The sequence below is a fragment of the Hakea prostrata genome, chromosome 8, assembly GCF_041222555.1.
Source record: "Hakea prostrata isolate BN-2017 chromosome 8, UWA_Hpros_2, whole genome shotgun sequence".
Taxonomy (NCBI): Eukaryota; Viridiplantae; Streptophyta; class Magnoliopsida; order Proteales; family Proteaceae; genus Hakea; species Hakea prostrata.
This window is the reverse complement of record NC_142607.1, coordinates 13,759,566-13,786,531: the sequence shown is the minus strand read 5'-3', so window position 1 is coordinate 13,786,531 and position 26,966 is coordinate 13,759,566. Positions and strand designations below refer to the sequence as shown.

At 39.9% G+C, this 26,966-nt stretch overlaps 1 protein-coding gene across 1 annotated transcript; it reads left to right on the top strand.

Annotated features, from left to right (window-relative positions):
- The first annotated feature begins 336 nt into the window (after positions 1-336).
- Positions 337-25,029, top strand: RCK (DNA helicase ROCK-N-ROLLERS). The gene is made up of 27 exons (XM_089166117.1): positions 337-460; positions 2,382-2,565; positions 2,889-3,050; positions 3,249-3,486; positions 3,614-3,650; positions 3,751-3,797; positions 15,141-15,178; positions 15,417-15,438; positions 15,556-15,768; positions 16,004-16,160; positions 16,320-16,371; positions 16,728-16,799; positions 16,982-17,031; positions 17,150-17,267; positions 17,358-17,421; positions 17,498-17,581; positions 17,676-17,801; positions 17,896-18,092; positions 18,198-18,386; positions 18,535-18,786; positions 18,902-18,951; positions 19,306-19,326; positions 22,876-22,958; positions 23,054-23,258; positions 23,399-23,436; positions 23,543-23,926; positions 24,011-25,029. Exons 1-27 carry the CDS (start codon positions 393-395, stop codon positions 24,640-24,642), a joined length of 3,783 nt encoding a protein of 1,260 aa, XP_089022243.1. The 5' UTR covers positions 337-392; the 3' UTR covers positions 24,643-25,029.
- Positions 25,030-26,966: the final 1,937 nt, after the last annotated feature.

Sequence of the window (26,966 nt, the reverse complement as noted above, 5' to 3'; positions counted from 1 at the left end):
CACTATATCAGTAGTACTGTACGCAATAACCAATGATTCCTTTTTGCTCGAAATAATATTGCGACAACTGATAATAATTTATTGAATGTGATTTTAAAGAACAAGAGTATCTTCAGGCCCATAATGATTGTAAGCAAAGTTTTTACATTCGGTTGACTTTTCTGTCCCAATTTCTTCTTCCTCTCTCCTTTGTCTAATTACATGGAATGTTGTTACCATCTTTGGCAGCAGTGATTGATTTCTTGGCCAATTATGTGCAACTTTTCAATTTCATTGGTAATCTTTGAAGCTTGAAACATTACTTACTCTTGATTTTTTTTTATAGGTTCTAACGAAGTGACATTCATACATATTTTTCTCCTTCCTCATTGTTTGACGAATTGAGCTCTGCTATGGATTCATATGCGTTGAAGTCTGTGTCAGATTTACCTGCACCTTTCCGTTCAACTTTTAGCTTTAGGTATTGTACTCAAATCTCAACTTGGTCTTTATATGGTGTCCTGTTACTAGGATAAGTTGAAACACATTAATTGCTTCACGTTCTGTGTCATTTAATTCTTGTTTGGTTTTCTTAAGTTCAATACAAATGATCTCTTACCAAACAGGGGTGGCGGGACTCATTAATTATGATCCTAGCATTATGAAGGGTTTGGCCAACAAAAACCACAAATTCACCCCAAACCCTCCATGTGTATTGAAAAAGTACATGCACACAGCCACACACACATACATTTTCAAGCTTTACAGATGTGAACCAGAATCAGGGCTGAAATAGGGGCTAGAGTAATAGCCCTATACCCTATGACCCTCTACAATGAGGGGTATTTTCATAATTATGCAATATTTCAGTTGAGTCAACTTAGTTTTTCGTTTGGGTCCAGTATGTTTGTGGGATCCTAGATCCACTTTTATTTTTGAATTTGGGTCTTTATTTGTCTAGTTATTGAAGAATCCTAGTTAGGTTTGGATTCCTATAGTTGCAGTTTACTTCCTACAAGGATACCACATCTACTTCTATTTTTCAATTCGGATCGTCCTAAAGTAAGATATGACAGAGTCCTTATAAGAGTATGAGTCTCTTATGAATCCTTCCTCCCCTTCCCTACCTTGCGGCAGCAACCCTACCCCTCCCTCATCCCTATTTCATTCACCCCCTCCTTCGCCAATGCTAGTTTATCACTCCCAGCCCCCCTCTTCTTTCTTTTCTTCCTTTTAGCTTGCGGCAGCATAGGAAACCCAGGAAACCTAAAACCAGAATTTTACCTAACCCTAAACCCCTAGATTTCCCTAACCCTTTATCCAATGCCAACTCCTTTTAGGAACTAGACTCCCTCCTTACCCTACCTTCGATCCCCAATTCAGGCCTTCCCTTTCCCCTAAACCCTAGTAAATCTTAGTCTTCTTCTTCTTAAGTAGAAACCCTAAAACCTTAAAATTTCAAATTCCTATTTCTTCTCAACCTCTCATCTAAACCTTAGACTTGAAATTCAATTCTGAAATTAAAATTACGGCAGATGATATACTTGGAACTCGTAACCCCAGCTTCTAAACCCTATCCGAACCTGAACCTTCCCCATATCCAAACCTAGAACCCCCCATCCAGCCCAATTCCCTCAACCGTAGGATATTACAAACCCTAGTTTACTGTTGATTCACTTGAAGAGGATCCTTAGAGTGGACCAAGATCTAGGCATAGTTGTCAAAGCGGTTTTTCAACCGCTTAATTGATGACCAATTTGCAAAGGAACTCCAAGGCCCAAAGTGACATAGAACCTATTTTTTGCTCTGGGGGCGCTGCCCCTACACCCCCGCCGGCAACAGAATTTGAAGCATAAGCCATACTCAACATCAAGAATCAATGAATCAGTAAATGCCTAGGCAAACGCTTTGACAACCATGGTTTGATGAGATGAACTTATGTTTGTGTTCTTTTTTTAAATTATTTTTCATAATTATGATTCTTGAATTTTTTTTTTTTTGGGGATGAATGTGACTATTGAATATTTGTTTAGCTTATTATAGAAAGTAGTTGTATTGAAAAGTAGTTTAAAAGTAGTTATATTGAAAATTTGGACCCAACCGCTTTGGTCGCCTTATTGCCGCCTAGGCGTCACTTTGTCACCTACTTGCCTAGGCGGGGCCCCAATCGCTTTGTTCGCCTTGCCACTTTGACAACTATGGATCTAGGGCCTGCATCCACCAATTAAAACCCTAGATTCCTGGTTCACATCATATACAACAGTACTGTATTTGCTGACTGCAAACAAAAAACTTTCCTGGTTTGCTTGAATTTAGTTTTGTGTATTTTATTCTTGCAAACTATCCTGGTTTGCTTGAATTTAATTTGTGTATTTCGTTGTTGTTTTCTTGCATGTATACAGGTATTTCAATTCATTACAGAGTGAATGCTTTTCTGCTTGTTTCCTCTCCAATGTAAACATGGTTATTGCTGCCCCAACTGGAAGTGGTAAAACAGTGCTATTTGAGCTATGCATCTTGAGGCTTCTCTCTAGGTTTCTTTCTCAGGAGGGAAAGTTTATTCATATAAAGGGAACCCTAAAAACGGTATGCTACCTACTTCTTGAAGTTGATGGATGATATTTGGTTTTCATAAAGTCCCTTCAGTGGATAGATTATCATACTGGGAGTTTTTCTTCCCCAAGCTCCCCTTGAGGGTTCTTTCTTTAATTGAAAAACTCCATTTGTTCTGTATGCCGTCAGTATCCTGTAGTGGTTAATATCATTTTCTTAGTTATCATTTAACAGCATGCATTCATGCTATGGCTTTCTTGCTATTAGACAAGTTGACAGTTCCTTTACTGAAGATCCACACTTTTGCTTATTGTATATATTCATGAAGATTATCTTCTTTCCCGTGTCATATGAAGGTCTATATTGCTCCATCGAAGGCCTTAGTGCAGGAAAAACTCCGGGATTGGGACCACAAACTTGGTTCTTGGGGCATTAATTGCTTGGAGTTGACCGGGGACAATGAATCATATAACATAAGGAATATTCAAGAAGCAGACATTATTCTCACCACTCCTGAGGTGAACATACATATCATCTTCTTCTTTTTTTTTTTTCTTTCTTTCTTTCTCTCTCTCTCTCTTTTCTTTTTCTTTTTTTCTTCTTCTTTCTTTCTTTCTAAATGGGTAGTCTACAAACTTTCTGACTACTTGTCCACACTTAATTCTAAGCACCTCATTTGCAGCACATCTAAAGAAATTTGCTTAATGTTTCAACAGAAGTTTGATGCGGTGACCAGATACCACATACGAGATGGTGGCTTGAGTTTCTTCAGTGATATTGCGCTGGTACTCATTGATGAAGTTCACCTCCTGAATGATCCACGTGGAGCTGCTCTGGAGGCAATTGTTAGTAGAATAAAAATGCTTTCACGCAACCCTGAAATGAAATCAAGCCCTCTGTCAAATGTTCGATTCCTCGCTGTTTCTGCTACCATCCCGAATATTGAGGACCTTGGTAATTTTGCGTGTGGTGCCTTTTATGTTTGTAGAAAATTGAAATGTGAGATTGGTACAGTACCAAGTTATATGTATCCATAAAAAATACATCTCAGATGTGAGTTTTCATTGAATATTGGTTCCAGCGGAATGGCTTATGGTTCCTGTGCAAGGCATCAAAAGGTATTGCTGAATGTCACGAGGACAGTGACTGTCTATCCTCTGTTTCTCAATGCAGTAGTTGTTGAAACTTTTTTTTTAATAACTTTTATGACATTGACAGATTTGGAGAGGAAATGCGGCCTGTAAAGTTGGTGACCAAAGTCTTTGGTATAATCATTACATTATTTTTGTTATGATTTTTCTTTTTGTAAAGTTCTTCCTTCATTTCTTGTTGTCCACATTTCTATGGATATGTTTAGTTTCTGTATGAAATTTTTTTACCCCATAAAGTCTTAAGTTTTGATAGATAATTGGAAAGCCAATGAAGTTTTTTAATGACGCTATATTCAAGCTGAATGGTTCAACGCATGAAGTGGTTGTATTATATATGGAAATTCTGAGAGTTATTTTGGTGAATTTAAAAGAAAACAGCATTCATCTGAGGAATCCCGGTAGCGGGATTGTGGATAATAAAGTTCAAGCAGCCCTTATATATATATTGTTGAATCAACTATATATGAAGCTAGGAAGATACTGGGAGAAAGCAAGGAGTAGAAAGTATGAGGTTCTCTATAACAATTTGAGCTCAAAAGAAGGGGAATAGGATATCCTTAATGAGGTAATGGAAGAGATGAGATTTGAACCATATTATGATGTAGCATCAGGAAATTGGGCAGTTAGCCAAGATTTTGATCAGAAAGCTTTAAAGTGAAACTTTACTACGTTAGGTAAATTCAATTAGGGTACTTGGGAGGGTTTTTGAGGTGTTAGCTCAAAGGGATTTTTCTCTAAATTGTTGTAGATGATGATGAGATTGATGGAGTCTAATGGTTTCAGATGGCATAGATTAAGTTCGCTAGGGTTAGATTAAGTTCAGCTAGGGTTATTAGTTAAAAGGAGATTCCTTGTTTTAGGATGAAATAAGATAACCAAAAGTTATGGAACCGTTAAGAATATTGTCAAGGTATGGAGTTCATGGATTCCCAACCCTCTTTCTCATATTCCTCCAGTCTTGTTCAATTGGACACTGAGATATGGGTAAGGTTAACCTTTCATCACCTCCTTGCTGGCGATATGGCCTCCCACGCCGTTGCCCTCTACCTCATCCTCCGTTGACTTTGCCTCTCCACTTCGTCAACACCAATCCCTTTGCCCTCCCCCCTTCTGAGTTTGCTCTTCCAGTCGCTCATGCTCACATAAGATCTTGGAGGTCCCTTTTCCTTACCTCCCAACCCCTCTACTACTGATCTAGACCTTACCTTCTTTCCCCCCTTGTCTCTTTAGCCCATTGCCCCTCTTCCTCTACAACCACTGGAATTCACCGATGGAAATCTGTTATTCTTGACCAATTCCTTGGCCTAGTTCCCCCTTGGCATCCTCAAATCTTCCCTCGCCAAACAATGGAAAGCTCAAGGTCCTAATGGAGACTCACCTTCTCGATACTAGAATTTTTCTATTCAATTTTGCCTCTCCTGATTGCTAGTCCCGTGCTTTGGCAGGCTCCCCTTGGTTCGTTGGTAAATCTCCAATTTCCATCAAGCCTTGGACTCCTTCATCGCCTCTTCGTAGGGTCAACTTCAACACTCTTCCCCTGTGGATCAATCTCCCTGGTCTCCGCCTTGAATTTTGGAAGAATGATTGCTTGAGTCGTATTGGTTCAGCTATTGGAAAGCCCCTTCGTACTGATGCTAAAACTCTCAAAATGGAAAGACTTTTGTATGCTAGAATTTGTGTGGCTTGCTAAGCCTCTCCCACATTTCTCTCTATTGAAGATGACAATGGTTGGAAGTATGATCAAGTTATTATCTATGACTGGGTGCTTGTGTGTTGTGACCTATATTCCTCCTTTGAACAGATGCTAGTGCTTGCTCCTCCTCCTTGTCAAATCGTTCTTGTTCCAATCTTGCTACTAGTCTAACTCCATTTGAAGACCGAATGCCCTCTGAAGCTCCTACCGCTCCTCAACGAATTATTGATGTCCTTGATAGTATTTCGGTTCCGGCAGACCTCGGTGCTGTTGTTTTTGCTCCTCTGATAGTCCTTCTGGGCACTAACACTTACCAAAGAAGAAGAAGACGTAACAAGCTTCCGCCGCTTGCAAACCCTGGTTCCCCGGGTGTTCTGAACTGTACCAACTTTGCTAGTCTAATTCCTGCAATCCAAGCTCTTGTAATAGCTTAGATTATCATCTCTCCCTCAGCTATCGATGGACCTTCAACTGCTGACTGGTCGCTGCAGGTACCTTCGTCTCTAAACCCTAACACTCAAGCAATTACTTTCCTTTACCTTGTAAACCTCGAAGGTGATCGCTTTGTCAATCCTTTGTTGTCCCCTCCTACTTTCCCTTTTACAGTACACGCTAATCCTCGAAACCTTCCCGATGCCCCTTTGTCCTTATCCCTATCACCAACTCACCCCAATATCGATATGCCCATTTTACCCCTGCCCCCTATGTTTTGAGTGGGGACCACCCATTTTTTTAATCCCCCAAGTTCTATTTCCTCTTCACGGGCCTAGGCCAAGTTTTTGTTTCGGTTTTTCTCTTAATGGGTCTCTTCTTACATTGCTTTTTGGGCCCACTTTTAACCCACCTACCTGACCCTTAGCCCATATCAACATAATTACCCACAACAACCATTCGATAGCCCATCTTAAGCCCCATGAGCACTGTCCTTCTTCACCCCCCTCTAGAGCTACCCCTCTCCCCTGAACCGACTATGCCCATCTTGGGTTCTTCCTTAGATCCCTATATCTTTGAAACCCCCTACCCTTTGGACTCCCCCTTGTGTGAGACTTCCCCTATTGCATTGCTTATATTGCTTATATAGATGCGGTTATCCCCCATATTGCTTGCCCCAACCCTAGTAGCTATAATGCAGCCCCATCCCCTTCTTGTTATAATGTCTGATTTCTTTATTTAGAATGTCAGGGGAATCAATTCCCTTGCAAAACAAGTGGGAATTTAAAAATACTATTAAAGAGTCAAAAGCTCCACTCTATGCTCTTCTTGAGACCCATGTCCACTGTGATAATGCCCATCGGATTACATGATCTATTGCCTTCTTGTCTTTCCTTTTTAATTCTTCTCACTTCTCTAATGGTCGTATTTAGATTCTTTGGGACTCTTCCAAATTCCAAATCTCTCTTTTGGATTCCTCTCCTCAATTTATGCATCTTAGTATCTCCACTTCCTCCTCTTCTCTCCCCTTCTTTCTCACCATAGTCTATGGCTTCAACCGCTTCTGAGCGCACCCCGTTAGGAGGATATATGTTCAATATCCTCTTCCACTGCGGAGCTCCTTTGGGGCATCGGTGGGGACTTTAACATTGTCCGCTTCTCACATGAGCTTGTTGGTGGTTCTCCTCCTGACCCTGCTGTGGTTGATGCTTTCGATTCATGTGTTGATGACTCTTGCATTTCTGATCTCCACTGGTCGGGCCATCTCCTTGGCAAAATGGTAGAGTAGGATCCACCAGAATTTTGTCAAAATTTAATCGTTTCCTCTCTAACAATTCCTGGCTGTCCTGCTTCCTTGCTTCCCATGTTCCTTCTCCCACTGTAGTCTTTCTGACTACTCCCCAGTCTTGTCCATCTTCTTCCTCCTTCCTCCTTTGGCCCTAAACCTTTCAAATTCTTCAATATGTAGACTTCTAGCTCTTCCTTCCCACGGTTAAAGAGGCTTGGGAGAAGCTTGTCCATTGTCATTCCCTCCCTCTCATTGCCTTTGCCCGTAAGTTCAAGAATACCAAGGAAGCCCTCCGTATGTGGAATTCTTCCATGCTTGTAAATGTCTCCTCTAGGGTCTCTTCTTGTCGCTCACATCTACTGCGTGTCCAGTCTCTTCTCCAAGTTGACCTTTCAACCCCTCCTTGGCGGTAAATGAGAAAACCCTTTCCTTGGAACTCTCCTCCCTTGTCCCCTAAGAAGAAAGTTTCCTCCACCATAAAGCTATAATCAAATGGCTTGAGCTTGGTGATTCCAACACCGCCTACTTCCATCGTTCCCTTAAAGCTCGCCACAATTTCAACTCCATTCCTATCCTCATTGCTAGTAATGGTACCTAGATATTTGACCCTCCTTGTATCAAGGCTGAAGTTGTTTCCATCTTCTCTAACCATCTCTTCCCTCCCTCCCTCCCTCCCTCCCCTCTCACCCCCCTGGTCTCCTCAATAAATTCATTGATCCTTCCTCTTTTTCCTCTCTCTATGCCATTCCTCCCCTCGTGGGACTTAATTGAGGGTGACCTTGTGAGAGCCATTCGTAGATTTTTCTTTTACCTGTCGGCTGTCTCAACTCTCCTTCTATTAACCAAACTTTCCTTTGTTTCATCCCCAAAAAGCAGGGCACCTCCTCCCTCTAAGATTTCTATCCCATCTCTCTTCGTAACCTCCTCTATAAATTCATCTATAAGGTTTTAGTGAATAGGCTAAAAAAGGTTATGCCCTTGCTTGTGAGTTCCAACCAATCTGCATTCATCTCTGGCTGCATTATAGCAGACATTAACCTCCTTTGTGTGGAGATTGTTCATGGGTTTGATAGGATCTCTCACTCTCTTGCTGCCCTTCTGAAGGTTGATCTCCATAAAACCTTTGATTCTATTTGCTGGGGTTTTGTTAATGATGTCCTCTCTACCATGGGATTCCCGCCCTATTTTATCCATTGGATTCAGATTTGCGTCTCCACTCCCAATTTCTCCATCATCACTAATGGCTCTCCTGCTGGGTACTTCCCTTCAGAGGTGGAGCCACATTGGGGCCAAGGGGCCATGCCCCCCCTCCCAACTTTTTAAAAATAGATGGTTACTTTCTTTATTTTTCTTAATTTTTCTCTTCCCACATCATGTGAAATATCACTATTTGCCTCCCCCCAAATATTAGAAAAAAAAATAAAATTAAAAGGTAAAAGATGATGGGTATAAACATCATCCTTAATAATTATCCAAGATTGAACCCTTATTTTCAAGGAAGAAAAAGTTAAATCCAATTAGAAACTAACTCATCATCCCTAAAATCTCTTCTTAGCTTAGGGAAAACTTGAAAAAACTAAAGGCAAGGTGTTTATTCCTAAATCTTCTCCACATTCGGGTATTCTCTCATTGTATCCATTTTTATTCTCTCTCTTTCTAGATTTTTTTTTTGTTTTCCTATTTATTTGAATTTATATGGTCTCTCCTTCTACCATTGAAATCATGTATTGTTTTTTCCATTAATGTTGATTTTGTTAGACTTTTTTATGAACAAAATTAATTAAAACTAAAAATATTTAGTAATATATTTCTTTGTTAGCTATCCTAATGCTTTAATTTACCTTTCTTTTTTGGTAAATAATTTACTTATATTTTTGTAAATGTAAAAATGTCTTTATTAATGATTTACCTATATTTTTAATATGTGCATGCCCATGTCTGAACATGATAATATAATTCAAAGGTGGGACCCTTAGTGGGTCTCACATGGGCCCATTCAATGTGTAGTAAAAAAGCGTCAGTGCTTCCCCGACGCTTGCCCTTGCTACCCTTCCCGTGTTGGCATTTGCCAAGGTTGCCCTTTTCTCCCTATCTTTTTTGCCTGGCCTTGGATGTCCTCTCCCATATTCTTCAATCCAAAACCAATCATCTTCTCATCTCCCCTATTTTCCCAAATGTAAGTCCCTTAATCTCACTCACCTCGCTTTCGCCGATGACTTAATGATCTTTTCCAAAGTTGATCACTTGTCCATTTCCTTCATCCTCTTAGCCCTTTCCCTCTTCGATTCCCTCTTTGGCCTTAGGGTCAATCTTGACAAATTGACTCTTTTCTTATTGGTGTTTCGATTTAGTGCGCACCTCCCTCCTTCAGTTCACTGTTTTAAGCCTGGTCCCTTCCCTATTGTCTATCTAGGTTTTTCGCTTATCCCTGGTAGACTTACTCGTTAGCACTACTACCTTATGCTCTACCATATCTGCAAGAAGCTTCAACTTTGGAAAGGCAAGCTCCTCTCTTTTGCTGGTAGAGTGGTGCTCCTCCTCTTTGTCCTCCAATCTTTCTATCTTTATTGGTGTTGAATTTTCTCCATCCCTAAAATCTACTATCCATGCCACGTAGTCCCTTTTTAGTGCTTTCCTTTGGAAGGGTCAGGAGTCCACGTGCTTCCTTCATCCCATTAGTTGGTTGGTCATCTTTCATCCAAAATCTGAAGGAGGCCTAGGTATTCGTCGGATTCTTGATGTAAATATGCATGTCTCCTTAAAATCATCTAAAAAATCATTTCGAGGCAAGATTCCATCTGGGTACATTGGGTCTACTCTTACCTTCTCAGATTTGATTCTTTTGGACCGTCCCTATGCCGTCCAATCCATATTGGGTTTGGAGAAAGCTTCTCTTGTTAAGACCGTGTGCTCTCTCCACTATCTTCACCCATTTCTCCATTAGCTCTCTTTCCTCCTTTTGGCTTGACCCGTGGCATCCGATGGGTATTCTCTTCACTCTTTTTGGACCCTGTGCTGTTTATCATACCCAAGTCCCCAAATCCACCCCTTTTTCCTCCTTCATCACTATTGGCTCCTGGTCTCCTCTCCCCCACCCTAGTCTCACACAAGTTTGGGATTTGCTCCCCACCCTTTTAGATTCCCCTCACGACCTCATTGTTTGGCTTCCTTCCCCAACCAAAATTTTCTCCACTTCTTCAGCTTGGAACCTCCTTCATCCCCCTTCCCCTCAGCCCTCTTGGCCCCTTTGGTTTGGTTTAAAGGCCATATCCCCTGTCACTCCCTCACCCCTTGGAGAGCCCTAAACTATGTTCTTCCCACCCAATCCTTCCTCATTGGCCGCCATATCCTAGTTAGCCCAAATTGTATCCTGGAATGGTTCAGAGGATCCATAGTAGCTTTTCTTTTCATGCCCTTTCTCTTGCTCCCTGTGGAGCAAAGTGCTTGCTTCCATTTGGCCTCGTTCTTGGCATTCTTTTGGCTTTGCTAGATATTGGTCTTAGGTTTTGAGAAAATTTTCAGGTTCTTCCATTTGCACTGGATTGGTAAGCTAGTCTTTTGTGTCATTGTCCATCATCTGTGGTGGGAGTGTAGTCTTAGAGGCGGGCCGCCCACTCTTTAGATATGATTTGTCCATCTGTCACGGCTCCTTTCTATCCCCCCACCCCGTGTTGTGATCCCCTGGACTGCTCAGTCTTAGAAGGTGGTCTCCCCCTTTTTTCCTCCCTTATAATTTCTTGGTTTTATTTTAATTATTATATCAAAAGATAACAAGTTGGGTTTGGGGGACTCTTTACGAGTCAAAACTGATTTGGAATGCCATCTGTTTTGATTCCAGTCACTTGAAATTCTTGACTTTTGGCTGATGTTCCAAGAACATGTATACCAGTTAGAACACTTGGGGGTTTGGTAGTCTAATGGAGTGTTGAACTTTGTTTTCTTGGTTTTGGAGGTTGATGGGGCGGTATACCGTGAAAAGAGTGTCTTTTCCTCTAACCTTGATCTTTGGGGTTGGGGAGTAATGTTGGCTGGAGAGGTTCTGGAGGAGCTGGAATGGATTCTTGAAGATTGACTCTTCAGCCACAGCAATAGACTGGCTTGATTTCTCCAAGAATCTAGAGACCACCTTGAAGGTTCCTTTACCAACTTTAAGACTAATCAACAGTTTGGATCAGCAAACACTAAAATAGTAGCAGAAAGAGCTTAAAAAATAATTAAAAGTAGTTAGTACCTCCTCCCAGCTGGTTCCCAATGGTTTCATTTGACTCCTAACTGGGGGCTGCCTTTCATTACTTAACGGCAAAAACTGTGCTTACATGAATTAAAGGTCAAAATTAAATACTGAAATAATAGACTGACAAAACCCTAAAAGGATCAACATCCTTTGACTTAGGGGGGGGGGGTGGGTTACTTGCTTCCCCCTCCCATATAAGTTGGTGGGAGGAAGAAAAGGGGAGGGCCTAACTAGAAAATATTAAGGGACTAACTGTGCTGCTGGACAGAAAGTGATGTATCTTGGGTTGGACCCCCCAAAATTGGGCCATCGGAGCCAAAAGGTGCACCTAAAGCTGGCCGAATAACCAAAGGGTATCTTGGTCATTTTTCAAGCCCCCTTTTGGGGCCCAATACAGGTCTTATTTACCCCTCACGATTCCAGGGTCAGGGATTTAACTTCATTTATTATTATTATTTTTTTTTTATGTTGATGAGTCAATTGCGAGTTATTAAGAGTTTCAATATTGAGTAGTAATTAGTTAACTGAGATTGACCTGGTCCAAGTTGGTTAGTTGAGTCCCTGTTTGTTTAAAATAGCAAGTGTTTTATTTAAGTAAGAGTCCATGTAAGGTGGTAGTATCCTAAACTATAGAGGAGACCCACCCTGAGTCCAATTCCTTATTAATTAGAGTTGTTAGTCAGTTAGGATAAGATTCCTAATTTCAAGGAAACCTTAAGGAGTTTGAGTTGGTTTTAGAGTCTGAATATGGTAAGTATCAGTTTGCTAAGAGTCAAGTTATTTCCTTTAAAAAGTTCTATTTTGAGTTGATCCAAATTAGGAAAGAGTTTGAGTCTATTTAGAGTTAGGTAGCTATAAATAGCCTGAGTCTCTCTTGTAATCAGCAGCCTGAGTCTCTTTTCCCTACAGTTTCCCCTACATCCTGGTCACTTTCTGAGTAGCAGCAGCCTCTCCCATCTCCTTCTTCCCCACGTTTTCAGTCCTAACCCTAATAGGAAAGCTATATTCCCAGCCCCAATTGAACCCTTTCCCTTCACTTTTAGTTGCCCTTAAGCCTAGAACACAGTCCTAATCTTATTTTCCCCAACTCAGCCATATTTCTGAAGTTTAATGAAAACCTGCACTTCATCTTCTACCTTGGTTTGCAGAAAATTTAGAATTGCAGAAATCTGAGTTTTATTGAAGTCTGTCAATTAGATCTACTTCTAGTTGAAAGACAACAATAGAATTCAGTTCTGGAAAGCAGAACCAGCAACCCTAGGTCCATCCTAAACCCTGGTTTACCCTAAAACCCTAATTTAGTGCTGGTTCCTTAATTAGAAGATCTTGAAATCTAACCCTAAACCTTGGGTTACATCAGAAAGCCTTGGGATTTCCCTTGGTTTATATCTTGGAGCCTGCATCATATTTGTTGGATTAAAAATTAGAAGGATAAAGTATTAATAAGCAATGAGGACATCCAATAGAGCTAGGAAAACTATTTGTACAACTTATTATGAGAAAAATACAAGTAATAATGTTTTAGAATGGCTAACCATCATCAAGAAACCACAATCTTAGATGCATAAGGGATTGTGCTAGAGTTCATGTGGTAAGGGTATTATGGCTGCTTTTTTAAATAAGCTTGTTTCTTTTAACTCCATAGGCATTCTTTTTTTTTTTGGATGAATAATTAATTAAATTACTGAAAGCAAACAAGAGAACATGTACAAAGGGGAAAAGAGAGGGAGGGGGGGGGGAGAAAGCCAGTCAAGGAGGGAACTGGAAAGGAGATGATAGACTCCAAGAACTAACAATCAACCTATTTCTTGGAGAATCAACAACAGGGGTGGGGGGTGGGGAAGAGAGCGAAGTCTCGACGAAACATCAAAATAGATGGCATTCCAAATCATATCTCGGGATTGGGATTTGGAAGTCCATCTTCTCAAGTTATGTTCCCACCAAAGATGGTGGATAATGGCGGCAAAGACAAGCTTACCCACTTGGTCACAGATAGTGGCACCGGCAAAGTTTCTCAGGATCCATTTCCAGTCTCGGGCAAAGCCAAATGAATGTCACAATTTGGGCTAAATGGAGGCTAGAACTAGGGTCCAAATAGAGCGGGAGAGCGTGCAACAGAAAAAGAGATGGTCAATGTCCTCTGAACTATTCCAACAAATGGAACAGTTGGTGCTAGTGGGGATGTGGTGGCTAATGAGAAATGCTAAGGTTAAGGGCTCTCTAAAGAGTTAGGGAGTGGCGAGGGATGTTGCCTTTAAACCAAACAAGCTGCCACCATGGGACCGGGGGGGAGGGGGTTCTAAGGAGGTTCCAAGCCGAGGCAGTGAAAAAGAAGTAGAATGGGACTGAAGCCATGTAATGCGGTCCTCAGTGTGGGATGAGAAGGGGGGGGGGAGGGAGCTCCAAACTTGTGTGAGACTTGGGTGAGGGATGGTGGACCAAGATCCAAAGGAAATAAAGGAGGAGAGGGGGGGGGATTTTGGGATACAAGAATTGTACATGGTTTTGGGGCCAAGGGGAGTGAATAGGATACCCATCGGATGCCAAGGGTTGAGCCAGAAGGAAGTGGTGACACTAGTGGAAATTTGGACAGAAATGGTAGAAAGAGCACGACCACGGAGAAGCAAAAGCTTTCTCTAGATCCAAGAGGGGTTAGAAGTGAGCGGGACAGTCCAAATGGAGTCATTCTTGAGGAGATAAGAATAAACCCAGGAGACCCAAATAGAATCATGTTTGGAGGCAATCTTCCAGATGAGTTTCATGAGACAAGCCATATTCATATCAAGAATACGGTGGATTCCAAGACCTCCTTCAGATTTGGGACGGCAAATGGGCTTCCAGCAAATAGGGTGGAGGAAATGGGAAGCTTCTTGGCCCTTCTAGAGGAAGGCACAAAAGATGGAATCCAAGGAGTGGATGGTGGATTTGGGAAGGGTGAAGATACCGCACCAATAAAGATTGGAGGACAGAACGGATAAGCACCACTCTCCATAGGCATTCTTATGTTAGTTGGGGTTCATTTATGTTATCTAACATGTTTTTTCAATCTTAGGGGTTTATGTTGGTTCATGTTTTTCATGCTTATTGTTTTATGTTAGCCTTGTGTGATCAACATATTCTCTTAAGAAAGTATTTATAGGACCATTATCTGACTAGCAATGATGCATGGAGCTGGCTGGATGTTGGGCAGTGAGAAACAATATATAAACAAACTTTGAATAGCTGAATGAGGATGTTGACATGGATGAATGGTGAAATGAGAAAAGATAAAATCAACGATCAACAATTTGTTACTTGGAATAAGGCTACTACATTGTGACCAAGTGGTCATGGTTCAAGTCAAGGAGCAGTACCTACATGAATACAATGGCTAAGCGTCAGTATGTCATGAACCTCCTTGATCTGCAATGGTGGGACTCTCGTGAACTAGCAGTGCTCTTTGCTTGGAATAGGGCTAAGTTTGGTTGTAGTCTGATGGACAACCCGGACATCCAATTCTTGAATCAGAGAGGTCAACTGGATATTTAGGTACCTCCATGGATGTTCTTTTTAGAAATAGTAGTAATTACTGTGGTCTGCTGTTCCCTTTTTTTTTTTCCACCCTCTACAAGTCTCATGTCAATTAGTGTCACTCCATGAAGCAAATATATTACAACTTTCAGAGACAAATTTTGTTAGAACATGACTAAACTTTTGAGAAGCCATTAATCCTTCAATTCTTTTCTATTTTTATTATGATTCACTTGATACCTTATGAATCATCTAGTGCTTAGGTTTAATGCCTCTTGGCTTTATTTGTTTCTACTGCAGGCTATGCCCCAGCAAAAAATGACTTTCTATTTGAAAGGGTATTTGCTTATTCTCAGTCCTTTCTTTTCTTATCATCCTTTTTGTTTGTTGTAGCTGGGTATTGAAACCACCTTTTAACTTTTATGCTTTTATAATCCAAAATTTGCTTTAGTTCACCTAAAAATTTAAATAAAAGTAACATTTATTTTTCTGTAAAAGATAATCTCTGATTGTCATAAATGGAGAGCTAAAGCTGTATTTATGTTCTAATGATTTAATCTCTTGTTCATCATCCAGCGCCTTCAAAACTTCTTATTTGGTAAGTACAGAAGATTGTATGGCAAAGAAAGTTCTTTGCTTTCCTTTTCTTCATAACTTACTCTTTACTTTTGGAGTGCATGTGGAGGATAATCTAACATAAAAAATTGTTCCAAAGATATTCTTATGCAACACTCCAGAGGGAAATCTGCCTTGATTTTTTGCTCAACGAGAAAAGGAGCCCAAGAAGCAGCAGTACGTCTCTCTCAGACAGCAATGAGCCTTGGTCATTCAAATCCATTTATAAAACGTACAGAACAACAGGAGAAACTGAAGGAAGCTTCTCTAACATGCAGTGATAAACAAATGCAATCATGCATTGTCTATGGTGGTATATTCTTACTTGCAATCCTGTGTATCTTCATAAAAAATAGAACATTGTTGAGGTTTTCTCTGTACCTTTCTGAGTTACTCCCTCTCTTGCCATGTTGGCTTTAAAGTTTTCTTTGATGGGCTTAGGTAGCTGTTTTGTTTGTTGAGGACCTTGAGGTTGTATTGATCACTTAGAATCTAGTTCTACAATATATTTCTTTTGTAGCTTCTCTTATGAGCTGGCTGTGTTGCAGTTGGATATCACAATGGTGGACTTTGCCAAAAAGATCGCAATCTAATTGAAAGTCTTTTTCTCAAGAGTGATCTTCAAATCCTGTGTACTACAAATACTCTTGCACATGGAATCAACTTACCAGCACATACTGTAATAATTAAATCAACACAATACTTGTATGTACATGCCTTCTTCTGTTTATGCATTTACTTATTTATTTATTTTTGTAGTATATTTACTCTTTCCCACATTTGGGGCTTAATTCTTCCAATAAAATTTTAAAGAGCACCATCAGTAACTTCATGTTTTGGCAACTGACACTGTATTTTTTCCAGTAACAAGGAGAAAGGCCTTTACATGGAATATGATCGCTCCATGGTACTACAGGTGTGTTAGACGTTCACTTTCCTTTTATTCAAGACTTAAGTATTCAGATAACATAAAAATGTAGACTAATGCATTTTTCATATGCACAAAAAGGTGCATAATCCTTTTCTCTATTTAATGCATCTCTGGCGCTATGTTATTACATGGTTTATGACTTAATTTAGAAGTGTTATTTCCATGCATATAGTATTAAGCAGAATTCACCTTACTTTTGCATGACTTTAATTGGTGAAAGTATTTAATGGAATTAAATATATCTTAATGTACAACATGCACATGAAACATGCATTACTTTGTTCTACAGCAATCTTTCTCAGACATTTTCTTGAAGTGAATCACCTTTTCGACATCTGCAGATGTGTGGGAGGGCAGGCCGTCCACCATTTGATGACACTGGTCTGGTTATAATCATGACAAGAAGAGAAACTGTAATTTCTTCAGTACATTCATTCATTGGATGTCCTCCCACACCCAACACTCCCCCCCTCAAAAAAAAAAAAAAAAAAAAAAAAAAAAAAAAAGAAAAGAAAAGAGAGAAACTGGATTTGACACAATCTGTTGTATCAGTGACACCATTGGTACTAAAGTTCTCTGTGGTTTATTGCTTTAGGTTCATTTATACGAAAATCTCTTGAGTGGATGCGAAATGGTGGAATCTCAGTTTGTTCTTTACCTCTATATTTTTGGATCCAATTGGTTTGTCTTGGTTCTTGTATGTACTCTAACTACTTTACTGTGTCTCAAAGCTGTCTGCTTTGCATGTTTTTTTCTGTACCAGGTTGCTTTCATGCCTCACTGAACATCTAACTGCTGAAATAGTTCAGCTTACTATCTCTGACATAACTCGAGCAATTGAGTGGATGAAATGTTCCTACCTGTATGTGCGAATGAAGAAGGCATGTTTTGTTGGCATCCTCAAAGAATTCTATTTGGATTCTTAGTTTTTTACCCAGCTAATATTCTAGTACTCTGCATGTAAAATTTAGAACGCAGAGAATTATGGAGTTAAGAAAGGGATGACCACTGAGCGTCTGGAGAAGCATATCCATGGTACTTTTAAGTAGTTTTTATTTGTTGAGCTGGGTTATTGATTTGACTTTCTCACTCGTCTTATATCATATTGCAGAGATTTCTATTCAGAAAGTTAATGAGTTATCAAGATATGGGATGATTTGGACTGATGAATATGGATTCCTTTTGAAGCCATTAGGTATCTTCAGTCGCGAAGCGTCATGAAGTTTTTCCTGAATTAGAGTGGTGCTATTAATGCTCTATCTTGCCTTCTGCCTTTTCTGAATCTTCAGAACCCGGAAAGCTGATGACAAAATATTATCTAAAATTTGGTACAATGAAACACATCATACAATCCCCTGAAAATTGCAGCCTGGAAGATGCACTACATATTATTTGCCGCTCTGAAGAGCTTGCCTGTATGTATATTATCCATGGACAGTTAATAAGTAAACCATCTGTGCTTGACAAATAAGCAATGGGCATAATTAATTGTGTATACCATAAATGAAGGGATGCAACTCCGACGCAATGAGAAGAAGTTTCTAAATGACATCAATGCTGATAAAAATGGTCGACTTCGCTTCCACATCCTCGGTGGAAATGGGAAGCGGAAAAAGCGTATTCAGACAAGAGAGGAGAAAATATTTGTGTTGGCCAGTGACTGTTTGACTGGTGATCCTTTGGTTCATGATTTATCCCTCAACCAGGTGTCATCTACTGAGTCTTCATAGTGCATGATTCTTGTATATGTGTTGCAGAAGTAACAATAGCTTAAGCTTTACTGACCCAAGTATTAATTGTTTATCCCACAGGATATGAATGCAATATGTTCAAATGGCTGCAGAATTGCAAAGTGCATGAAAGAGTACTATGCTTATAAAAAGAATTACAAGGGCACTATAAACTCTACTCTTCTAGCCAAATGTTTGCACCAAAGACTCTGGGATGACAGTCTTTACTTGCTGAAACAACTGCCAGGCATTGGAACGGTGACTGCCAAGGTTTTCTTTCCAACTCATACTTTTCAATCTTGAAACTCTGGTTCCAACTAATTTTCTTTACGTATCTAATTTCTTAGTTACATGAACTAAATATTTTCTTTGCTTTGACACCCCACCTTTTTCCCTTTTCTTCTTGATGTCACACTAGGCACTTAATGCAGCAGGAATAAATTCATTTGAGACTTTGTCAGAAGCTGATCCAAGAAGAATTGAGATTGTTACTGGTAGAAAATTCCCCTTTGGGAACCATATCAAGGAGACCCTATCGTCACTTCCTCCAAAACTTGAGCTGCAGGTTGAGCAGATGGAATGCCGCAGGCAAGGAAAGTCAAAATTAGTCATAACATTGACTAGATTATCTCAATCGGCACCATTACTGAAGCGGCACTATGCTGATATGGTTTGTAGTCAAGATAAGCTTCCTTAAAGCTAAGCATAAGTTCTGCATCTCAAAATAGTCCATCTAAGTTATAATAAGTACAAGTGAAGTTACTTTCCCATTGATCCTTTTACAGGTTGTCGGTTTGGAGTCAGATGATCTAATCCTCTTTCAGGAGAAAATAAGGTGATGTTCACTCTTCAATCATGTATTTCCTTTAAAATGTGAAACTCTGATGCAAAGACATCATTCTGCAAGTATATGCTGAGAATCTTATCATAGCATACTTTTTACCTTTTTACATTGCCTATGATGGATATTGTATTCCTCTCCCCTCCTCTCCAAAAAAAAAAAAAAACTGGTGGGGAAACAGAAGAGGGGGAGGGGGTGGGGGGTCTCCCAGTGTAAACATTGTCCAGTCCCTTGGCATGGCAAGTCATACACATGCAAGGCCCCTGCACTATTCTACTTTGTGGTACACTTGATATTTCCCCCTGGATTTGTTTGCAAAGGATTTGACCTCGTTTCTGTTGGCTGCAGCAGAGTTGATGAATTTTCCAGGTATGTGAACTGTAACCTTCATGAGCTTTATGATTTGCTGTAGTACAGTAAGAAATTTCTGATATATGTTACCTCCCTGGACATGTTAGATGTGTTCATATAAAGAATAAGCCTATATATGAAATGACAGAAGCTATTTACTTTGACCAAAATGTTCCTATAGTGTTGGGCTTAGAGAGCTTTATCCTAATATGCTGGTATGCATAAGGATGGATGACATCGATGCTAAAGAGTGCAGAGACTCTTTCTTCTATAATTTCAAGTTGGCTCAACCAAACAAGAAGAAAATGAAAATGGAATATTAAGGTTATATATCAATTCAATTTTTTGGGGGGGGGGGTTCCAAAATGAAAGTTGAGTCATTTGCATTAATAGAGGGAAAAGCTGAAAACACGATACAGTACACAAACCAGATAGGATACTTGTACATCGCTGACAAAGATATCAGACACTTTATAAAGAGTCACCTTAAAACCTGTATCGAGGTCTTCCTAATGCATCATGCTTCAACTTAGTAATTATCGACTGTGGCCAGGAAACCATGGGACTAGATGTTTGATCCGAGCTGCAAGGAAACTGCCAATGCCTCTGCAATTGGATTTGCTTCAGAAAAGCAATGGGATCTTCTGTTTTGTCCTTTCTAACCTTTCTGTCAAGTCCCACCACCTTTGTAAGATTGTAAGGTGAACCATGGAAAATCCTTCTTCTGCACCAGAAACACAAACTGCTGCTGTGTCACATTCTATCCAATTTTTCTCAATGCCCAAGCTTCTACTCGATCCAGTCTTAACACCAATGCTTCAGAATTAGTTTTCAACCCCATGATTTTCCTTTAGGAATCCACCATCTGAGCATTAAAGCCTCTGATTACCCCACCTGCCCCAGCACTTGCTGGGTTTCCAATTGAACAGCCATTGATGTTCAGTATAAACCAACCTTGAAGGCGAGGTACCTAAATAACCTGTAGAGGATGCTTAGGGCCACCTCCAACTACAGAAACGCCCAACTGCTTTACTATAAATGGTTCCTTTTGTAATATGGAAGGAACATTAAATCCAGCTATCCTCAATGCTGATTCCGATTTCACAGGATTCACAATGAAGGTAGCTGCCCTGGATTTGCTTTCATATTGCCTTGGACATCTCTCTCACCACGCGTGACACACCACTGTGAAAAAAAAAAATCAATATCCAAAACCTTTGAAGCTTTGAGAGCACCCTTTTTCTTTTCATTTTCCAATCACTTGGACATCCCCAGAGTAGAGAGCTGGTCTGTCTTCCCATGGAACATGAAAGAGGTCCACATAGAATTTCCAATATGAACCGAGAAAGAGCACTGGAAAAAGACATGATCTTGCCATTCCTCTTCACATTTACACAGTGACAACTGGATGCTGACATTATTGCATTGCACAGTTTGCACCTTAGCACCCATCCACAGGGAGATGCCCTAGCATGAATCTCTACCCAAATGCAGAATGCCTAGGAGACAAACTGGAGTCCCATACTGCCTTACACCATTTCAAGACCGGGTGCTTCTTCCTTATGCTATTGCATTGAAAAAAACCCCATTTCAAGGAACCAAGGGCATACATTTGCTCACGAGTTGGAAGGCAGGTTTTTTTTCTTTCTTTTTTGGGTGAACAAAAAATATAATATAAGCATCCCAAAGGGAAAAAGGCAGTTTTTCTCCTTATTTCTTCAAGAATTACAACAGAGGAAGATCCATGTGGCAGCACACACCTACCTTTAGCAAAGAGCATTCAGAAGTAGAAAAAGGCCCCAATCCATCTGTCAACCCAGAAACTAATGCTATTACCATTCCCAACTGTCCTCTTTTCATTGCTCTTCACACCTTTCAACACCTTCCTTAGACCCAGAAGAATGGACAAACAGGTAATAAACTTCCTTCAGACCACCCTCTTCTGTTGCATAATGAGATCAGAAAAATTTGCTCATTGTTGTGTTCTCATGCTTGATTTTCCGTGCAAGTTTCGTCAAAAAGGCACAATTCACATCTCTAAGTTTTCTGAGCCCAAGACCACCTTCTTTCGGCCTCCAGGGATATTGCATCCACTGTTATTTTCTTTCCCACCTCTGCCCTTCTGGAGTAGTTCCTTCTCCACCCTTCCAATTGCTTGATAATCCTGGTCGGCCACTAGTAGACTGCAAAGCTACGGATAGCAATGCTAGAAATTACTGGTCAGGAGATAGCAGTTTTCCTCTCCAACCCTGCAGTCTATTCTAACTTCATCAGGGATAGGAAGAAAGTTTTCCTTCGACACCCTACACCCTTGAAAATGGTTCACACCCAAATATCTGGTGGCAAGAGGAGCAGCAGCAACACTCAACACCTATATTTTCTGTGGTTCCTGATGCATCCATAGAACACTTCGCTCTTTTCCAAATGAATTCGCTGACTTGAGTACTCTTGATATTTTTCAAGAAAATACTGCAGATTGTTCACATACTTCATTGAGAAAATGAAAACCACTATTCACATTTTCATTTTCTAAAAAATTCTTATCCTTCCTACTTAACTATTGTTTCCTATAGTTTGGTATTATTGTGCAAGGTCTGAATTTTTAATCAAATTTAACTATTTCCTATTCTTAACCATTGCAAATTTGGGGTTTTCAAATTGGTTGTAATTCAACCATTTGATTTCAATGGTACACTACTTTAGTGCTTTGTTCTACATTACCAAGATTGAGATCTGATCCAGTTGCGACCAATTTGTTGGTTGAGTTGAACTTATTCAGTTCCACTTTTCCTGAGATCTTTCCCTTGAGACCACTGTCTCTTAAATTTCTCCCAAATTGCTAGGTCATTCCCATCTTTTGAAGGGTTCTTATCCTTTGTATAAACTATTGTGTCCTAGAGATGGCTTTTTAGTATGAGGAGTTTGAATTTTCAATCAAATTTAATACGAGATCTATTGAAGGGAAGGACACCTATCCTGAAATGACATTTAAAGATCCTCCCATAAGAAGAGAAAGCAGCAGTCTGTGCCAGCAAAGTTTGAGCCATGGAGCAGAAGCCTCCTTTGATTGCCATGCTACTGGACCCCTTTTGTCTTTGATTTGTATGTCCTGCTGCTTGGCCGTCGTTTGATTGTTTGGCAGCTCTGTTTCATATGAATACATCACACATCTTCTAGGAAGAATGTTCTTTTACATGGCCTCTGAACACTACCTGGCCACTCTCATTGTGCCTCATGGTTAACTGGAATGACTATTCTGGTTTATAGAGAGGACATTATCCAGAACTCTGGATTGGGTACATGTTAATTTCTAGACTCGTCCACTTAGATAAATCCCCTAATGTATGTCCATGCATGTCTGTGCATTCAGGCCGTGCCATTAAACATAATTGTGTCTATATCTTTGGGGATTATTACCCTACCTTACATCCTGCAGTTCTGCCTGCTACAATCTTGTGCCATGCTTCGATTTGCTCTCCACAGATTACAGATGCGACATTTTAATGTTCCAATCTGTTTCCATTCTAATAAGTTCCTGCCTTTGACAAGTTATTGGTCTCATTGCAGCCCCTATAGCACGACAATTCTTGTGTCAAATCCACAGCGAGGAACATTAACTGTAAAAGTTGATCTGATCTTTGAAGAATACCGTAAAACCCTGCAACTATGCTAGTCCGTAACAGTTGTAGCTGTTGGCATTGTTTACCGATCCATCAAATTCATTTGGGCGACTTATTCTTTGCAGTTGGGCTTGATCTTCATGAAACCCTTCTAGTCACGAGGACAAATGTTTTGAACATGATTCCAAGCGGAAGTAATCATCCAACGCCTTCTTATTCTGTTCCCAAGGAAATCTATGTAGTAGAAGAGGATGATGAGAAAAACACTTCCCGAGTTCCTACCGAAGAGCTTCCCATTCTGAGAGAAACCAAACGGGAGAATGTTTCTATGTGAGAAATTCTACAATTCTTCTTAGTAATTGAGCTCTGATATTTTGGGTTATAGCCTTTAAAGACATAATTGGATTTCAAGAGATGTTTCTATGTCAAATTTGATTAAGTTTTTGCATATCACCCATTTCTTTCCACAGGCCCAGTTTCAATCTCTTCCAGGATGACATGGATGAAGGTATTAGCAGATACAATCCCCCGTCCCTTTTTATTTCTTCTATTTCTTACGTTATTTGAAGACCAATTCTTAGCTTTTTGCTTTAAAATCTGATTGCCATCTACAGGTGTTTTTACTGAAACTGAAGAACTAGAATGTGAAATTCTTACTGAGCAAACTATTTTTGACCACATACGGAAAAAAGCTAAGAATTTTCCCGTATTGGCCACCACAAGAATCACTGATTCATCTTCTTCATCTCCGGAGGTGTTGATCTTAACAAGGAAACGTGCACGTGAAAAACAGGATCAACCATACGGTGCGACCGAGGTACTTACAATTGAACCAGATTCTACAAAAATCCCGACAGAAACTGTGTTCATTACAGATCAGGAATCCAGAACGATAGAGCAGTTCAGATATGGCAGCAGAGAGACTGCAGCAGTGAATAACCGGATTGTTTCCAAAAGCTTGAGCCGCTTCAATGACATGGAGGAGCAAATGCCTGCAGGTGATACATGCTTCCGATTTTTCTTTTTTCTTTCTTTCTCCCGCTGTAAGACAGTCACATACATTGTAAACCTTGCTGCAACAGGTACAAAGGAACCAGAGGCTTTCATCCCAGCAGGACGCTCTTGGGAAAACCAACACCACTTTTTTTCTGGGGTACTGGAAGAAGCTGATCCAAATAGAAACCACGGTGAAAATGTGACTATTCCCTACTTAGAATCCAAAGAGGGTGGACCAGAGAGAATACCTGCTCAAGTCATGGGAAAATTGAGTGGACCTGGAAACCTAGATCAGTCTTGGGAAGTTTCAAGCACGACTACTATGACTCTTTCAGATGTTCAGCAACGAAGGATGAGAGAACAAGAAAGTCCTGCCATGCCGTCAAGAAGTGCAACTGACATTAGTAATGAGCAGCGTCTAGATTTAAATGGACCACACAGACAATTGAGCAGGCTTAGAAGCCTGGACCATTCTCGGGAAGTTTCAAGCACTTCTACCATGGCAATGTCACCTTCTGACTTCTTGTTGGCGAAAACATCCAGGATGGGAGAACAAGAAAGTCCTGCTATTCCATCAAGAGGTACAGGAGACATTAGTAATGTGCAGCATCTAGCTTCAAGTGGATCATATAGGCAGTCCTGCGCATCCAAGACTATCGGTGGTAACAGGAAAGTAGAATCTTTTCTGGGGTTCGAGAGTGTCTTTTCATTCCTGTGATTTCCCTTGTTATAGTGCACAGCCGAGAGCGCAGGGCCATTTGCATTGGATTGTTGTGCCGATGGTTACGCATGAGAATTATAAGTGGTCGTGTGGTAAGACGCATTAGTGAAGCCCACGAAGGCCTATGTGTTTGGCTTTAACAGCAAACATGACACAATGTGCTTTGCATAAGTCACAGTGAGTCCTGTTTCTTATGCATGCCTTCCTTTACGGATCCAGATCCTCTCTGTCTGGAGCTTCACTCATTTTTTTTTTATGCAGGAGAGTTTTTATATACGGATGGCGTATTACATAAATACAAGAAATTGGAGTCCCCTATAATAAAATTAAATACAAGTAATTCAAAAGCTTACTTCTTTACCGTAACACATTTTTTTGTTCCTTGTGCTTCGTCGTTTAAGATAACACTTTTTTCCCTTCCTCAAAACCCCCTTATTATCCAATATTAAATAATTTTTTGAAAAAAAGAGAAACAATGAGTTTACCCATTTAGAGTGTAATTTCTTTTTGAACTGGAACATCATGCAATTGGAGCATGTGCCGCAATGGCTGCTTAATATTTCATTGGCTGAAGTGAGGCCATGAAGAACTTTGGACTTGTTTGATAATTCACCTGAGTGTTACTTTTATAAACGTCAAAAAGTAATTTTGAGTGTTTCTTGAAATAAAAATAATTTTATATATGTTTGATAGAATTTGCTTTTGGAAGTAGAAATGGTATCAACAAAGGTTTTATTATGGTAATCAGAGACAAAAAAGATATAGGGATCCCCTTTGAAAAGATAGGGACAAGATTTAATTGGAGGTAAAGAAGGATGAAGAGGAACTTTCGTCAATAGAGATAGAGAAGATGAAGAATCAAACAATTCTTATCATTAGGGTCGAAGTAGCAATAGATCATAGTATACGTGGGTTTTAGTAGAGTTTTTATATTTAAGATGCCAAATTTCATGAATATCCTTTTCATAAATTGTTTCACTTAAATCCAACAAGCCCAAATTTTGCTTGAAGGCCTAACACACAATTGTTGTTACATTAGAAACTATTTTCCGTTAAATTATCAATGGGTTCTTCTTTAATTGCTTACCTTCACTATTCGACGGGTTAATTGAGGTCAACTAAGACTACACTAGGCTTGATCTTTTCAGGTCAGTGTCGGTATAGAATATCATATCATTAGGTGATTTTAAGGGTGCAATGGAATATATCAATATAGGTTGTATCTAATATGGGGATAAGTATCAATTAATATCTTATGGTGGGAACATTTAACCTTACCATCCATTAATGGCCCATAATAAACGGTCCTTTCTGTAAAAGATATAAACAGTTTTATATATATTATAGTTTCGTACTGTACTGTTTTTCTTTTTCAAACGGTTTTTTCCTTTTTTTGATCAAGATTTTTGAAACGATTTTTTTCTTTGCTTGATCAACATTTTTCAAACGATTTGAAGTGACTGATACGGTTTATACCAGCAGTTTTGATTGACATGTGGCAGGTTCAGTGATTGACAACTTTGCAAGTTTCTGAACGCCTGGAACAATCGCTTGCCTGTCTTGGTTTTAAATAAGCTTGCTCTTTGACACCCCCCCCTCCCAAAAAAAAAAAAAAAAAAAAAATTCATTGAACCATTTCTCGAACTTTCTCGTCTCTCATCTTTTGTATAGAAAAGGTACTTGCAGGCCCTGCAACAGAACACTTCATCCGTGACTAGAAGACCTAAAAGGTATGATGATGTATCAAGTGATTGTCTTGAATTACTCTGTCATTGCTTGTTAATTTACTTCTCTGTTTTGGAATCCTGCTCGAGTCTGATTGAGATTGCTTCTTTTTCTTTGCTATTCTGTTGTCATTACGGCTCCACGACTCAGTAGTTTTGCTTTTGGGTATTCTTTGGTGGTCTCAAATCATAACATGCTATCTTGATTACTAGTCTCCCTTGATACAGGATTTCTGCTGTTAAGTTTTTGGTCGCTTTTGGGTGTTGTTTTCCTCTTGAGACATCTTAATTGCATTGTTTTAGTTGGGACTTCCATGCATGAGTTCCTGGGATTGTTCATATGTTGGAGGTGTTTTACTGTGCCATGATTCTAGGCTTTCCATGTGCGGTAGTGATTTGCTATCGTGGTCTCAAATCATAACATGCTATCTTGATTACTAGTCTCCCTTGATACAGGATTTCTGCTGTTAAGTTTTTGGTCGCTTTTGGGTGTTGTTTTCCTCTTGAGACATCTTAATTGCATTAGTTTTTAATTGGGACTTCCATGCATGAGTTCCTGGGAATTGTTCATATGTTGTGAGGTAGTTTTTATCTGTG